The sequence below is a fragment of the Xiphophorus couchianus genome, chromosome 14 (assembly GCF_001444195.1).
Source record: "Xiphophorus couchianus chromosome 14, X_couchianus-1.0, whole genome shotgun sequence".
NCBI lineage: Eukaryota > Metazoa > Chordata > Actinopteri > Cyprinodontiformes > Poeciliidae > Xiphophorus > Xiphophorus couchianus.
The window spans coordinates 22,436,771-22,450,369 of NC_040241.1; the positions used below are offsets into that span (position 1 = coordinate 22,436,771).

Genomic DNA, 13,599 nt, shown 5'->3' on the forward strand with positions numbered 1-13,599 from the left:
CGTAGACTTTATTTGCTGGGTTGCAAACACGTGACCCGGCTTATGCATGAAACTCATGCATAAGCTGGAAGTGGATTCTCTGGCTCAAAACAGAGCAAAATTGATCACAGTGAGTACTCCAATGCCCTAAATGGGCTGGCACAGATTATGTATCTCGAAAAAATATGCATATAGGACAATTGTCTCGGTCAAAAAGACTTGTCATGTAATCTTGAGGATTTATCTGGCATCTAGGCAATCAACATAACTAATCTGGTACTGCAGACCTATTTCTTTGTGCTGGATCTCCTGGTAAATAATTTATTTAGTTTCTGTAAAGCCAAATTCATGCTGAAGTTCTATTAACATAAGTTTTGTGTAGTACCTGTAAACTAACACTAGATGCCAGTATATGGCAGAGAAACCAGGGTAAAGGTTATTGGACCAGGACTAATGCATGAATTAAGCAGCTTATTTATAAACCATGGCTTGGTTACTATTTCTAAATATTGTATTGCATTATTCACAAAGACATTAAACTTTGTTGTTGTATCACCATTTCCTGAATGGGTGCTGAAGTGAATATTTGAACGACTTGAATAATAATTACGGATTGAAACAGCTCTGTTTTCTGTGAACAGTATCCCGACCCAACTCTCCAGTCATTTTGGTAAAATGTCATGATCAACAGTGTCAAAAGCTGTGGACGACGAACCATGGACTGTGGTTCTTCCACAGCTTTTGACGCTGTCAGAAGTCTGTGTTTATTTGAATATCATTAACACTTTGATGAGGCCAACCTCAGTACTGTGGTGAGACCAGAAGCCAGACTGGAAGGAGTCAAAGCAGTTGGTTATCATTAGGAAGCTATTTAACTGCTTAAACAGCCTTTTCAATAACTTTGCTGAAGAATGGGAGGTCAGAGGTCAGCCTGTAATTCTGCAGTAGTGATTTGTCCATACTGTTCTTTATTATCATTGGTTTGATTGCTGCCGTTTTCAAAGGCTGGGGAAAAACACCTGATGAGAGCGATGAGTTTACTATTTGGATCAGATCATTTGCAATGACAGGCAGGACTTTCTTAAAGAAAAGTGAGGGTAAAACATCAAGACAGCGGGAACTGTAGAATGTTGATGTGGTAATTTAGACCTGAGGGCAAACAATATTGGATCTTCTAACCTGCACCAATGCAGTTACACAGGTGGACAACATTTCATGCATTTGATGAGAAAATATTTATTTCAGTCTTTACAGAAATTTCAGAAATCAAAATTAAAGAAAATTTCTTATTTTTTATAAACTGTCTGCACAGTTCAGACAGTTGTAATTTGTGAATCAAATCTTTCATTAAAAAAATGAAAGATTTTCAGTATAAAACTTTTAGTTTTACACTAATAGATGATCAAAATGATTATCATGATGATGATGATGATGGTGCTTACAGTTTTCATCCGTACTCACACCAAAACACTTTTGAATTTGCTGTGTGGATTTTAACAACCATTTGTTCTGATAAAGTAATACATGTAAATGTAATTAGCTTAGGTGAATCAAAATCCTCCTAAGCAGTGATAGTCACCATGGCTGAACAGAAACTGGAAGGGGAAGCACCCAAACAAACAACAAAATTAACAAAACAACAAACAAGATGAGGAAGTAGTTCCATGAAGACAGCTGATCTCTGACCAGTGACGAAACGACAACAATGATGGAGACTAGAGAGACTAAAACTAAGATACACATTTTAACCACCTGACTATTTAGGTTTCATCACCTCAGCAGATGACTTATCATTACAGAGTCCAACTCCAGCATAGAGAGGCTGAGTGAATCTGGTCTGGACTCTGTGGAGGAGAGTCATGGTTTCAGAGACGCTGTAGAAAGACAGAATACCTGCTCTGTGGTCCAGGTACACTCCGACTCTGGAGGAAACTGGACCTGGTACTGGAGTTTTAATGTTGTTATGCAAAAATGCAGAAATGTTTCTGTCACATCGCAAAGACCAAGATTTGTCATTGAATCCAAATAAACATTCCTTTGACCATCCTGCTCTGCTGATGTTCTTGTATGAAACTGCTACATCAACTACACCTCCTCTCCACTCCACCTCCCAGTAACAACGTCCAGTCAGACTCTCTCTGCTCAGAACCTGAAAACAGTCATTGAATCTGTCTGGATGGTGAGGATAAGAATGCTGTATGTCACCCACAATTACTTTTCTGTTCCACTCAGATAATAACAAATTTATATTTACTGTATTTGGATCCAGAGCGATTTCGGTTGAATATTTTAAGAATCCAGCTCTGGTCTTTGGTTCTGGTTCTGACAGCAATACATCCACATCAGTAATTGCCAGTTCTATGTTAGTCCACGAGTCTCTCAGGATTTTCTGTAGTTTCTCTCTGAGCTCTGACACAGCTGCTGTCACGTCCTCAAAGTGTCTCAGAGGACGGATGTTGATGCTGGATGAGTGTGTAGACTCACTGAGTGCTGGCAGTGAGGGGTAGTTGAGGAGAAACTGGTTGTGATCCTCTGTGTGTGAGAGCTGCTCCAGCTCAGCGTCTTTCCTCTTCAGCTCAGTGATCTCCTGCTCCAGCTTCTCCTGAACATCTTTGACTCGACTCACTTCAGTTTCCTGCTGGGATCTGATCTGCTGCTTCACATCAGAGCTTCTTTTCTGGAGGAGACGGATCAGCTCAGTGAAGATCTTCTCACTGTCCTCCACTGCTTTATCAGCAGAGACATTGATGGCCTCCACCTCCTGTTGAAGCAGCTTCACATCTTTCTCTTGGTCCTGGATTCTCTGATGGATTTGTTGTCGACTCTCCTGGAGCTTCTTCTGCTTCTCAGCTCTTTCTGCTGCAGCTGGGACTGTTTCATGGCCTTTATGTTCATCCATTAAGCAGAGATAACAGATACACTGCTGATCAGTGCGACAGAAGATCTCCATCACTTCATCATGACAAGAGCAGATGTTCTGTTGGAGATTCTTGGACGGGCTCCCCAGTTTGTGCTTCTGTAATGGTGGATCACAGTAGTGAGGTTGGAGATGATTCTTACAATAAGAAGCTGAACAAGATAAACAGGACTTGACAGCTTTCATCTTCCTCCCAGTGCAGACATCACAGGCCACATCTTCAGGTCCAGCATAGCAGTGATCAGCTGGAGCAGCTTGGAGTCCAGTCTGCTTCAGATCCTCCACTAAATCAGCTAACATGATGTTTTTCTCCAGAGCAGGCTTTGGTATGAACTCTTTCCTGCACTGAGGGCAGCTGTAGATTTTCCTCAGAACTTCTCCATCCCAGTGGCATTTAATACAGTCCATGCAGTAGCTGTGTCCACAGGGAATAGTCACCGGATCCTTCAGTAGATCCAAACAGATAGAACAGGAGAACTTCACAGAATCCATTTGATATCCTGGCTGCTCCATTGCAGCTCTGAATAGCAGTGAGAGTCTCTGAAGTTTAATTTCCTCCAAAGAAAACAAATGAGTCACTCCAGAAGCCAAATCTAGCTTTTCTCCCTTTCTCAGCCACCTGACTTGTCAGCTCTTGCCTTTTGCTGCACAGAGATGATAACGATCACAAAGATTTCTCATCTGTTAGAAAGTAGGAACCAAGAAATCTTCAGAAAGAACTGAACAGTGGTGGAAACGCTAAACGGACTTTACTTGATGTTTGATTTCAAGAAAAGAAACGTTGCTTTTCCGGCTCACCCATAGGCGTAAATCCCAGAGGGCTGGCGGGGGATGGGGGGGAGTCCGGACCTCCCCAATCTTGGAAAAGTCTAGAATTGCCCCCCCCCAAAAAAAATTTGAATAAAGTTTGCATTTAAACAAGATCAATATGAAAAGGCAAAAGAAACAAAGAATTAAATAAATCTGCCATTCATCTAAGAAAATACAAATACATTTTTAGGTCCCCCACCACCACCACCTTTATTAGAACAATGGTTCCTTCCAACTTGTAGGAGGATCAACAGCGGCACAGGCTCCCTTAGAGCCGCTGAAGTGGGAGGGAGGGGCTGAGGAGTGACCGACATGCGTTTGAGCTGAGAAGAGAGAACAGACAGAAAAAACAGAAAGCTATGCCTTTATTTCTCACTGTCTTCAACGTAAAGCCTTTAAAACCACAAAATAAAATCTGAATATTTTTCTTTATAAACCCTGGTGCTTTAAGTGTTAGCCTACGTTTAAATTATGATACTTCCCAGATATTCATTTCTATCTACCTGTTGGTTCTCAGTCATCCAGGACATGACAAAACTAAAAAAAGGTTTAAAAATAAAGCAACAAGTTATAATTTAAATAGCCCATAACTTGTATTGGGAGCCATTTCAATAATATGATTTAATAAAACCTGCTTTTAGCAGTTTTTCAGTTTATTGTGATATAATTGCAATGAATCTTTACAGCAATACTGAAAATACCAGAAATAATTTTTTTGATGTATTTTTTTTCTTACAAATGGCTTAGAAATTCAGTGGTTTTTCATAACATGGTTTTACACAAATATAGAAGGAAATGTATCCATCCTCTTTAAACAAAAGATTTTTGTTTTTATTTATTTTAAAACATAATAATATAAAATGTAATTTCTTAAAATTGTCGAATTTCTTATCTTAGATATAAAAATAAATTAGCTTTGTTTCATAAGGCTATAATTAATAATAGATCAAAAAGTGTGTTGCATGGGATTCATTAGTTTGTACTCCAATATGCATGTAAGCATCTTTTTATAAGATTTTTAACATTAGTGTAGATAAATTGGGCAGTTTTAGTTTTTTAAGAAAAACTCCTTTGTTTTCACCATTTTGTGAAGTAAAAACTACTATAAGTTAAAATTCAAGACAACTGCAGCAGTTTCACTTGTTATGCCATCCTCATCTAATAATGGTTGATCCTAAGTCTGCTGACTGTTATGAAACAGAACAGTCAGCAGACTGTACTGTTTCCTCTTACTAACTTCCTCTTACACACAGAATAAAATTTAAAATTTTACTTTTTCTTCTTAAATTACTTAACAGCCAATCCCGTTCTTTGTTATCTGAGCTCCTATTTTTTACGCTCCAGTAAGAACCATGAGCTCCAGCTCACAACTGACTTTATTTATTCTAAAGTCTTGTCTCAACTTGCTGCAGCTCTCAGACTCTGGATCAGTCTGCCTCTAAATATTAGTTCTGCACAAACACTGGGACATTTTAAATCTCTACTACTGACACAATTTTATGGGCTGACCTTTAGCAGAGGCCATCTGAAACATTGTTCTTTACCAGCCTTAGTCACTGTTTTTCTAGTCATATTGTTTAATTTTCTAGTTGTACTAAATTCTTTTATATATGTTTATTACATAACTGCTTCACATTATTGTATATTTTTATGTTATTTAGTTGGTAAAGCACTTTGGGCAGCTGAGTGTGTGGAAATGTGGTAAATAAATAAACTTAACCTTGACACTGATCTGAGGTCACCTCTTCTGTTTAGTGTTGATCTTTCATGTTCTCCATAGATTTGGCTTAATTGAGTGTCTCTTGTTTTTTAGGTGAGTTGCTCTTTTGTGTTGGAAAAGTTTTTGTAGCAGCTGCTTAGTGTTTCTGCACTGGAATGTGTTTACCACTATTGTGCTACAATGAAAAGTGTGGCTCAGTCAGAATTACCTTTCAGGAGGCTGAATAATAGTGAAGTAATAAGTAACCATGAGTAAACATTTCTTTTTGCTTTTTTATTATATATCCTTCCTCAATTCATCTTCCACTTTCAATATTCTAGTATCAGTGAGCAGAGTTAAAATGTTCAATAGATAAAAATGTTAAGTATAATGAAAAATATTCATCATATAAGAAAACATGACCCAGTAAATTAAATGTATTTGTTTTTGTGATCAAAACAAAATGAAACAAGTTATTTGTATAAAACATTTAAAAAGAAATCAAAAGCAAACAGAAGGATCAACTAAACAAAACAATAAACAGTTTAAACTGTTAATAATTCATTAGTTTCTAAAATGATTCATGAGTTAATCAATCATCCAATCCACATCTGATTAAAACACAATAACACAGAGTTGAATTATATTAAAGCTGATTACATTTTTATCTAAACTTTACACAATGCAAACAGACTTTCACCCCCAGATTTGTGTTAATATGACAATAAAGTTCAGAAGCAGAGGACAAGGAAGATATATAAACATTTAAATGAAAATCTTTCCAGTTTCTATGATTTGAGTTGTTGAAATGTTTATGTTTCCTGTCAAAACAAGTAAAATGAAACCTTAACAGCACTCTTAAATGTCAAAGTTCAAATCTTGACCATTCAGTGTAAAATTTTCCTGAATCATCTTAAGGAAGTTATTTCCATCCCATATTAATCTTTTAGATTAGTGCAACACTTTCATCAGGCTTTAAGTATTAATTTATCAATTAATTTAATGATATGGCCTCACAAACAGTGGACTCTTATGTTAATGAACAACAAATGCATGAGTCTGAATAAATCGAATACATAATTTCTTATCAGTGTGAAAGTGAAGGGTAATTATTCTTCTTATCCAGTGAGCCTTAAAAAATCAATTGTATGATTGAATGATAATAAGGAATCACATTACTGCCAGAATCAAAATTACCTTGTATCTTTGTGAGTATTTAATTACCAAAAGTCTCTCTCTCAATACAAAAACAGGATGTTACACTAAATTAAAACCATATTTTAACAAAGTTAAATCCAGACATGATTAATTAATTTCAGTTGCACCATAAGTGTTTTTCTTAGTGTTGGCACATCATCCACTTTATTTTATGGGATGTGCATAAGACTTATTTGTTTGACACTTTCATAAATATGGAGGAATTTTCATGAATGTTTATGACGGTTGTCAGGTAGTGTCATTCAGTAAATAAAGTTTTAATGTAACTTTTGATTGAAAGTGTCATTTTTTTTAACCAAATAAAGAAATTAAAAAACCCAGTTTGCATTGCTGTTGGTACTCTATTTAACTCTAATGAGCTCAGCTGTGGTTCCGTAATCTAAAAGCCAAAGCCCAGCATAGAGTGGCTGAGTGAATGTTGTCTGGACTCTGTGGAGGAGAGTCATTTTCTTAGAGATGCTGTAAAAACACAGAACACCCAATTTGTAATTGAGGTACACTCCTACTCTGGAGGAAACTGGACCTGATACTGGAGTTTTAACATTGTTGTAGGAACAGGAGTAACTATTTGCGTCACAGTGCAAAGCCCAGGATCTGTCGTTGAGTCCAAATCCACATTTTTCTGATGTGCCTGCTCTGGAAATGTTTTTGTATGTGATGGCAACTTCAATCTCTCCCCCCTTCCACTCAACCTCCCAGTAACAACGTCCAGTCAGACTCTCTCTGCTCAGGACTTCACAAAAATAAGTGAATCTTTCTGGATGATCTTCATAAAGCTGCTGTTGCTTCATTAGTGTTACTTTTCTGTTTCTATCCGATAACAACAGAAATTTGTTTGCTGTGTTTGGATCCAGAGTGATTTCTTGTGAGTATTTTAGAAAGTCAGCTCTGGTCTTTGGTTCTGGTTCTGGCAGTAAAACGTCAACTTTACTCACTGTCAGTGAGATGTTTGTTTTTATCTCTGTCAATAGGCCTTCTAGAACGCGTTTTGTATCTGACACAGCTGCTGTCACGTCCTCAAAGTGTCTCAGAGGACGGATGTTGATGCTGGATGAGTGTGTAGACTCACTGAGTGCTGGCAGTGAGGGGTAGTTGAGGAGAAACTGGTTGTGATCCTCTGTGTGTGAGAGCTGCTCCAGCTCAGCGTCTTTCCTCTTCAGCTCAGTGATCTCCTGCTCCAGCTTCTCCTGAACATCTTTGACTCGACTCACTTCAGTTTCCTGCTGGGATCTGATCTGCTGCTTCACATCAGACCTTCTTTTCTGGAGGAGACGGATCAGCTCAGTGAAGATCTTCTCACTGTCCTCCACTGCTTTATCAGCAGAGACATTGATGGCCTCCACCTCCTGTTGAAGCAGCTTCACATCTTTCTCTTGGTCCTGGATTCTTTGCTGGATTTTCCTTTGCTTTACCTCAAGCTCCTTCTGCTTCTCAGCTCTTCCTGCTGCAACTTGGACTGCTTCATGGCCTTTATGTTCATCCATTAAGCAGAGATAACAGATACACTTCTGATCAGTATGACAGAAGATCTTCATCACCTCATCATGACGGGAGCAGATGTGTTCCTCGAGCTTCTTGGATGGATTCACCAGCTTGTGTTTCTTAAATTGAGGAACATCATAATGAGGTTGGAGGTGACTTTCACAGTAAGAAACCAAACAAACCAGACAGGACTTGACAGCTTTCATCTTCTTTCCAGTGCAAATGTCACAGGTCACATTTTCATGTCCAGTAAAATAGTGATCAGCTGAAGCGTCTTTGAGTTCAGTCTTCTTTGTATCCTCCACCAACTGTTCTGGCATGGTGTTTTTCTTCAAGGTACGCCTCAGTGTAGAAGTTTTCCTGCAATAAAGGCAGCTGTGGATTCCCTTCTGGTCTTTTCCATCCCATAAGTCTTTAATACAGTTCATGCAGTAGCTGTGTCCACAGGAAATAGTCACTGGATCCTTCAGTAGATCCAGACAGATGCAACAGGAGACTTTAGAATCCATCTGAACTCCTTTCTGTGCCATATCCCACTTCAACAAAAAGTTTGTTAAACATTAATTGCCTCTACTGCACATAAAGCCACCTGCATGCAGAAAAATGTTCTCCTTCAAAAAACAGAAGCATTCAGTCCTGTGACTTTTCAAGTTCTGCTGTGCAGCTCTGTGAATCTGTTAACCTACTTTTTAGAAGGGAGGAACCATTGCAGAGATTTATATGATGTTATCAGGTATCAGTATTTATGAGTACATAACAAGCACGCCCTTTGAACTTTTATGGCATGTTTTGACCACTTATGAACCTGCAAAAATATAACTTAGATCATGTGACAAATGTGATGAAGAAAACACTTCTATAAAAAATAGACGTCTCCTCTAAACATTCACAGAATTTTAATACAGTTTTCCAACTTAATTGGATGTTAGGCCAGTTAAAAAAAATGAGAACTTTAACTTCACCAAATCTTTAGTGGCTGAAGTCAAGGACTGCAAAACAGACTGAAAAAGACAAAACTTTTTTCAGATCGAAGGTTTGTTCCAATTCAGATCTTTTAGAGAAAGTGTGGTAAAAAGTGTAATTTTAACAGCTGGTAATGCTTACAAACAATAAAGATATTAGCTTAAGAGAACTTGCACATTTACTAATAATACCAGAATGAGTGTGTATGTGTTTGGATTCATGAGTTGATGAGATTAGAAAAAGAAAATAACGTATTGATTTGAGTTTATTAAAAAAATTATTTGGGGTACTACTCTTCATCTGTCTTGCCTCTTAATGAGAAGAGATGGAAGTTAAAAACTTATATACTTGGGTATTCTGCAATTTATTGTCCTCAAAGTACGAACTGAACTGAAGAGGTTTTTAAGATTTTGGCACTTTATACCAGTGAAATCTTACAATCTAAGCTTCACCGTCAAATCCCTGTTAAAATACAGGTGATATTTTGTTTTTATGACACTGTATTGATAATGTATTGTAAAATAATTCTTTGATTTCAATGAGTATAACTTGGTTAAATTAAACAAACAATTTTCCTGTCTTAAAGTCACTATAAACCCAGCTAGGGACAGATATGGCTACACTGCAAAAACACTTAATCTCACCAAGTATTTTAGTCTAGTTTCTAATGCAAATCTTAGTTCACTTGAAATAAGACAAAAACAACTTACAAGTAACTTTTCAGCAAGACATATAAACTTGTTTTAAGTTAATAATTCCTTAATATTGAAGAAAAAGTACTTGTACTTTTACCATCGGCAGATTATTTCACTTATATACACGGGAAAATGTCTGATTATGAGTGAAATTATCTGCCATTGGAACTGGTACTTTTTCATCAATATTAAGAAATTAATTACTTAAAACAAGCTCCTATATCTAGCTGATAGTTCTACTTGAGTAAAATCTTTGTAATGTAGAATGATACACTATCTTTGTATGTGTAGAATGAAAGAGCTTGGATGAAAACAGACTTCCACTGGACTGAAACTGGACCTAGTCCCAGATGCTTAAGCATTCTATGCATTACTTTATACACTTTCTTTTGAATGACACTTTTGTACAACGAGGTCCTTAATAGCTATGACTAGCTACACTGCAAAAACACGATATCTAACCAAGTATTTTTGGTCTAGTTTCTTGTGCAAATATCTTGGTATACTTGAAATAAGACAGAACCGACTTACACATTTACAAACAATAGAAGCTTGTTTTAAGTAAATAATTCCTTAATATAGGTGAAAAATACTAGTTCCATTGGTATATAATTTCACATATAACAATACATAATAATCTGCAAATGGAAGAAGTACTTTTTCAATATTAAGGAATTATTTACTTAAGACAAGTTCCTATTTCTGCTTAAAAGTTACTTATAGGTTAGTTCTGTCTTATTTCTAATTCACTAAGATATTTGCACTAGAAACTAGACCAAAAATACTTGGTAAAATTTTGTGGATTTGCAGTGTAAATACTTAAAATGTCAAAAAACTTTAAAAAAATTAACTACAAAGTAACTGATTGTAGGCATGAACCCAAGCAGAATCAAAATGTGATTCAGCAAACTGTTAAATTCAATCAGGTTACTGCCTTGTTTTTTTATCAACACATGCAGGAAATAGGTTACATTAAAGGTGGAAATGTTTCTTTAATTATTAATTTTTGTCTGTCCAGCTTTTTAAACAGGGTTTGTATGTTTTCGATATCCACTGTAAATCTGCAGATGTCTCGAAAACATGAGGAAGTGGAGCCCTAAGGTGTTTTCCCCTCTCTGCAGGAAGCTGATACTAAAAGATATCACAGCTGTAGGATGTTTTTTATATTTAAAAACACAACAGTATACAGCTGTGTCAGCAAGATTTCACAGTTTAATTAATCTTTTCTTAACACAAATAAGGGATTCATCCTTTCCACCCAGATCCCAGCAAACATACACATATTCACCTCGACACACATAAACATTACAGCTTATTGTGAGATTAAAACATGTCATTAGAAAACACTGCTGTTCCCACGGTTCCTTCATGTGAAAACTTGACTCATTTTATCAAAGGCATCTCAGGAAGAAAACGTTCTACCCAAAATTATCTACTTATTATATATTTCAGTTATTACTATGTTGTAGCCGAGTTAAATGAACATGAAGCTCAGTCTCTGCATTTTGGAAAAATTAGACCAATTTCCTTCAAAATTGGGATTTTTGTCACTTCATGTAAATGAAAATTAATTTCAATCAATAATAATGAGGCTTGAAGTGAACACACACACATGCACACCCCCACGCACACACACAATCAGGACCCAGTAAGTAAAGCCACCTGATTCAATCTGCTTGGGAAAAATTCAGTTCAGCTATATCTTATCTTTGCTCTCTGCATTGGACGGTCCAACACCAATAAAACCTGAACACTGCATGTCAATAAAGTTTTATCTGTGATTTAAAGAGAAGTTGCCTCAACGTTTCAATGGGAAGTTTAGAAAGATGAGAGAGTTGCTTCTCTGCTTTTGGTTACCTGTCAGTGAGACAGAAAACGCAAAAAAAAGTGGCAACAACAAAACAAAAAAAAATCAGTCAAGCTCTGATTTTTGGACAATTTACTGCAAACTTAAATGCAAATGATATTAACTGTTGCTGCATACATACTTTTACCATTTAGTATTAGGGTCGTACTAAGAAAAAGTTAAAAAAAATAATTATGAGAATAAAGTCATAATAATGTGAGAATATAGTAATAAAATTACAAGACTAAAGTCATACTATTACAAGAATAAAGTTGTGCAAGAATTAAGTCATAATATTTCAAAAATAAAGTGGTAATATTATGACTTTTTGTGGTAATACCAAGACTTTATTCTCACAATTTCATTATTTTCTTTTCTTAACATGGCCTTAATACTTTCAATATTTTCTTTCAATTCTGGATTTGTGTTTTTTTGTAAGTTTTCAGTTATCTTAATGCACCACTTAAAAGTTTATCTGCAAGACTAAATGAATTTGGTAGAACACTTTTTTTACAGAGAGTTTGAAAAAGTAAAGCATTTTTTTCAAAGATTCTCATGAACTGAACAGATTTCCTCTCATTTTTGACTCAGGTGTTAGCAGGACAAACAGCAACAACTGAAGGCTCCTCTTGGTTTGGTATAAAGCAAAGAGAAAAGAATTAAGACCACTGGGTTCATAGCAGGCATAGAAGGTCAAAGGTCAAGTCGCCAATCCAGAGTTTGGCTGAAGTTTTTCTCCAGGGTAACAACAGCTCAGAAATATGGGCTTGTTAGAATCTCAATAACAAAAGTTGATGCAATTTTACACCCCAGTGATAAGTAGAGTAGTCTGGGATGGTTGATAACAATCTGAGCTCATCAGAAACTTTTACTACCAAACTTCAGATACATATTTCTGACTGAATACATTTAAGAAACTAAAACATTTACGAAACTAAAACATTTGACTGCAGACATCTAAATGCAGCTGAAAATCTGTTTGAATCAGCAAAAGTCCGATTTTTGTTTTGTTTTGTTGTTTTGCATTTGTGCCTGATTCAAATCACTTTGGACATTATTAGGCCACAGGGGTGTCCAAAGTGTGGGTCAAGGGCTAATTTTGGCCGTAGAAATTATTCTGTTCAGGCCCTGATTTCAAGTCAACAGTGGCAAAAATTTGGCCAACAAACACAGAAAATAAGAATTTAAAAATTTTATGTTTTTCTTTTAAAAGGCAGCTGTTTATATTTTGGATCTTTAATGATATACAATCCGTAAAAATATTTTATTAAGAAGGAAAACCTTAAAAAATAAAATAAATTAAAAAAAAAAAATCAAACTAACATTTGCATCTTTAATTTAATAAATTTTGAGGGCTGCCAGTAGTTTAAGTTTGCCATTTTTGGTGAATCATTTATAACTACTGGACTAGTACATGTAATTTAGGCTGAATTATATAATAAATTGTTCAGTTAAAGTTCAGTTTCTTCCAAATATTTACTTCATTTGAAGCACGGCTACAGAAACGTTTTATGTGTCAAAGTCAGCCCATAAATGGTTGAATATTAACAATTTCAATGAATTTGAACATTTATGATTTCAGGAGAGCCTCCAGCCAAACTCTGAGTGAGCAGCTCCAACCAAAGGTCAAGGCCATGGAAAGGTTGCATCACTGCATCAGGTCAATGCGTTTATTCAGACACTTTCTTTTCAAGTTTTATAGACGGGAACTACTTTCCCATTGATGCAAACGCCCATCTCAAAAGTTCCTCTTTCCCAAAAGTGAAAACATCAAACAAACACACAACTTTGGACAGACAGTTTCATGGAAAGTGCAAATGGAGACGAACGTTAGTTGGATGTAACATGATTATATAAAAGAAAGAGATTCATTGATGTTTGCTACCTTTCCTTACAGGTCGCTACCTTTCCTGAATCCCAAATATCTGTTTTTTAACTATCTAAATACTGAAAATACATTTAAATGTCAAAATGGTTTATTAGTTATGTG

At 36.1% G+C, this 13,599-nt stretch overlaps 3 protein-coding genes across 4 annotated transcripts in view; all 3 read right to left on the reverse strand.

Annotated features, from left to right (window-relative positions):
- The window catches only part of LOC114156967 (myelin-oligodendrocyte glycoprotein-like), a 1,059,483-nt gene that overhangs the window by 477,591 nt on the left and 568,293 nt on the right, over window positions 1-13,599 (reverse strand). The window lies entirely within an intron of this gene.
- On the reverse strand, window positions 1,196-3,738 carry LOC114156906 (tripartite motif-containing protein 16-like). The gene has a single exon (XM_028037516.1). The coding sequence runs from the start codon at window positions 3,407-3,409 to the stop codon at window positions 1,736-1,738; it is 1,674 nt and encodes a 557-aa protein (XP_027893317.1). The 5' UTR covers window positions 3,410-3,738; the 3' UTR covers window positions 1,196-1,735.
- Window positions 4,978-8,825, reverse strand: LOC114156908 (tripartite motif-containing protein 16-like). The gene has a single exon (XM_028037520.1). The coding sequence runs from the start codon at window positions 8,633-8,635 to the stop codon at window positions 6,965-6,967; it is 1,671 nt and encodes a 556-aa protein (XP_027893321.1). The 5' UTR covers window positions 8,636-8,825; the 3' UTR covers window positions 4,978-6,964.